The sequence below is a fragment of the Danio rerio genome, chromosome 10 (genome assembly GCF_049306965.1).
Source record: "Danio rerio strain Tuebingen ecotype United States chromosome 10, GRCz12tu, whole genome shotgun sequence".
NCBI lineage: Eukaryota > Metazoa > Chordata > Actinopteri > Cypriniformes > Danionidae > Danio > Danio rerio.
Window position 1 is genome coordinate 22,842,446 of NC_133185.1, and position 2,835 is coordinate 22,845,280.

Below are 2,835 nucleotides of genomic sequence, written 5' to 3' on the forward strand. Positions count from 1 at the left end.
TAATAAATGCTATGCATTTATTAATTCTATGATGGCTTCATTAAAAATATGTTGTTTTTAAGATCTAATTATTTTATATTATTTATTTAGTTTACATTTATTATTTTACATTGTTGTGACAATAAAGCTCCATGCAGTGTTGTGAAATACCTTTGGAACTTTAGGTATGAAATGTTCTATGTCCATGAGAACAGCTGGAACATTCTTGAAAACTAATTGTTTTGTGGTTGCTAGGTGCGGTTTCAGTCAAATAATAGACATAAGGAGTGTCTTGACAGGATTAAGTCATGAGACCAGTTTAGGCATGACAACGCCCCCGGCATGTACCAGCTTCTGCTCAACATTTGTTTTTGGCCTCAAAAACCATTGACTGAATGGCACAATTCCATTTCCTGCTGTGTAAGGTGAAATGAGAAATTATGCACAGGTTCATTGAAAGCATTTAATTTTTTTTAATAAAAAAGTTGAAAAATAAATACATAATTATTATATATACTGTACAAACTGTATATATATATATATATATATATATATATATATATATATATATATATATATATATATACACACACACACACACACACACATAGGATTTTAAATGTGACATAGGACACTTCACTTTCACCTTTTCAAGACTGAAAAAATGGGTGATAGGGAAAGTGAACCAGTTATCTTTTAACCCTGTATAAGCTAGTGTAAATACGTAAAGTGCAAATTAAAACATATTTACATGTGCATGGTAAACATTAACATTAAACTGCTTCAGCAGCATGTGCAAACCCGCAAGTACTGTGCAACAGAAGTCCATTCAATAATTCATGAGGTGCAGAAAGTCACTGTATTCATACTTGGCCGAATCTGCAACTGAATCTAACTTGGATTAGAGCGTTCTTAACATATTACTTGAGTAACACTTGTCGATCTGAAATTCTTGGATACCCGATGGTCTGGTGAGGCTCTGCATGTCATGTTTGTCATCCTTTGTTGGTCAAGAACTCTTTCTGCTGGCCATGCAGAATAGCACTGGGGACTTGGTGTAATGAAGGAACGCCGCCTTAGCGTAACTGTGCGAGACTCTATTGCCAATCGATGAGCTTCTGATTGTGCTCGACGATGCTCTGTTGTCACCAAACGATGTTTTGATGGTGACAGGCGAGATTCTGATGACACCAGACGGTGTTCTAATGGTGCCAGGCGAGATTCCGATGACCCCAGACGTGATTCTGCAGCCACATTTTCCACATGTAACTGGTATTGTTTACCTTCGTTGTCGTCCACATATTGCTTTTTGACATTACCAGGACAGAAAACCACAAAAAACTCTAGCAGCTCCTTTGGGTCCAGATCAGATGGTAGATATTCCATAAATTCAAACAAAGCAGTCTGAAAAGATAAATGTGGCTCTCTTACATTAATGCATGGGATGTCTCTGTGGCTCCGCCATGAGTCATAAGTAATGCGGACAAAAACAGTCTTGTCAAGCATGAGGTTGAAGACCCGTACAGTTCCACTCAATAACCTTCCTTTCACTCTACAGCTCTCCAACTGCACAAAGTTTTTCATCAAGCTTGCAATGTCTGGGACAGGCTGTGAAAAACCAAGCTTCACTTTAAATCTCAGGTTCTGCACTGGCGTTCTAGGCTTCACAAGCTCCTCGGACTGTGCTGCCTCTTCTGTTTCCATCTCTGAAGGGTCAGCGATAAAGATGCGGATGGATACAAGATTGAGACCTTTTGAATCAGCAAATACAACTTGCTTTTTCTTGCGTAGTGTGCTTGTACCCGAAGAGTAGGAGGACAGGGAGCCGCCAGAGCTGGATGAGGACAGTGAAGATGTAGGTGAAGATGGTGAAAATCTGTGCCGGTCTGTAGAGGACCTGGAAGCGAAAGAGGTGATCTGTGCATTCATGGACAGATCAACTGGCATCACATGCTCAGGGAAAGGGTTGCTACTTAAAACATACTGCCTGTAAAACACAGAGAAAAAATACAATTAGACAATTTGGAATACATGCAATAATTTCCAAGAGTCAGAAAATATAGTCTAAATTTAAGCTGATTTAAAAAAAATATATATAATGATATAAAATTAAGAATGATTGACTATTATTGTTATGACAACAGGTCATTAAATTATAAACAATATTAAAATATATTAAATGTAAAAAAAACAACTAATAAATTATATTTAAATCATATTGTAACCTAACAACAACAAGAACAAAAATATTTGTTTTGCTTTTTGTGATATCACATGTATTATTGTGTGCAGTGAACAACTAAACTTACTTTGTGATGCTCATTTTTGGTTATCAGATGAACCTCAGATACGGATGATGGTGAAATGGAATGTCTGCTGAAAATAAAAAAACACAAGTTAAGATAAGGTTATTAAACCTATTTACAAACGACTGGTGGTTATAAATCCTGCAGAATATCTAAGGTTCCTTCACGTACCTTTATTTTTTAAATGAGTGCTCAAATAAGTTGTCCTCAGCGTCCTAATGTAGAAAAGCGGTCATTGCCAAGGAAATACACGACATGAGTAGTTGTAGGAAGTAAACATCACTCTTTGTCATTCAATGAAGCCGCGCTCGAACTCTCTCACTCAAGCTGTGTGTTTTCTACCCCTCTCTCGCTTCTCGATGCTTTTAAAGCGCATTCAAAGAGGGCGTGGTTTTATTTCGTCACGTGTATTTGAGCGTTAGGACAGCATGTACAGTACAGCTGATGAATCAATGTCAGTCTCAACGAAAGTAAAATCATCCCATCCCACCATGCGTTTGAAGTTGGCGATCACTTTTTATTGAATGAGTGACGAGAGGGAAGGGGAAGG

General features: G+C 37.5%; 1 protein-coding gene across 2 annotated transcripts; it reads right to left on the minus strand.

Annotated features, from left to right (window-relative positions):
• Positions 1 to 432: 432 nt before the first annotated feature.
• ppp1r3c2a (protein phosphatase 1 regulatory subunit 3C2, duplicate a) lies at positions 433 to 2,629 on the minus strand. 2 transcript variants are annotated; one of them, NM_001366731.1, is made up of 3 exons: positions 2,457 to 2,629; positions 2,289 to 2,352; positions 433 to 1,966 (listed from the first exon to the last, which is right to left on the minus strand). In NM_001366731.1, the coding sequence occupies exons 2-3, from the start codon at positions 2,300 to 2,302 to the stop codon at positions 892 to 894; spliced, it is 1,089 nt and encodes a 362-aa protein (NP_001353660.1). In that variant the 5' UTR covers positions 2,303 to 2,352; positions 2,457 to 2,629; the 3' UTR covers positions 433 to 891. The 2 variants fall into 2 exon arrangements, with proteins under 2 accessions (NP_001353660.1, NP_001353658.1); NM_001366729.1 differs by having other exon boundaries at positions 2,289 to 2,355.
• Between the last annotated feature and the right edge of the window lie 206 nt (positions 2,630 to 2,835).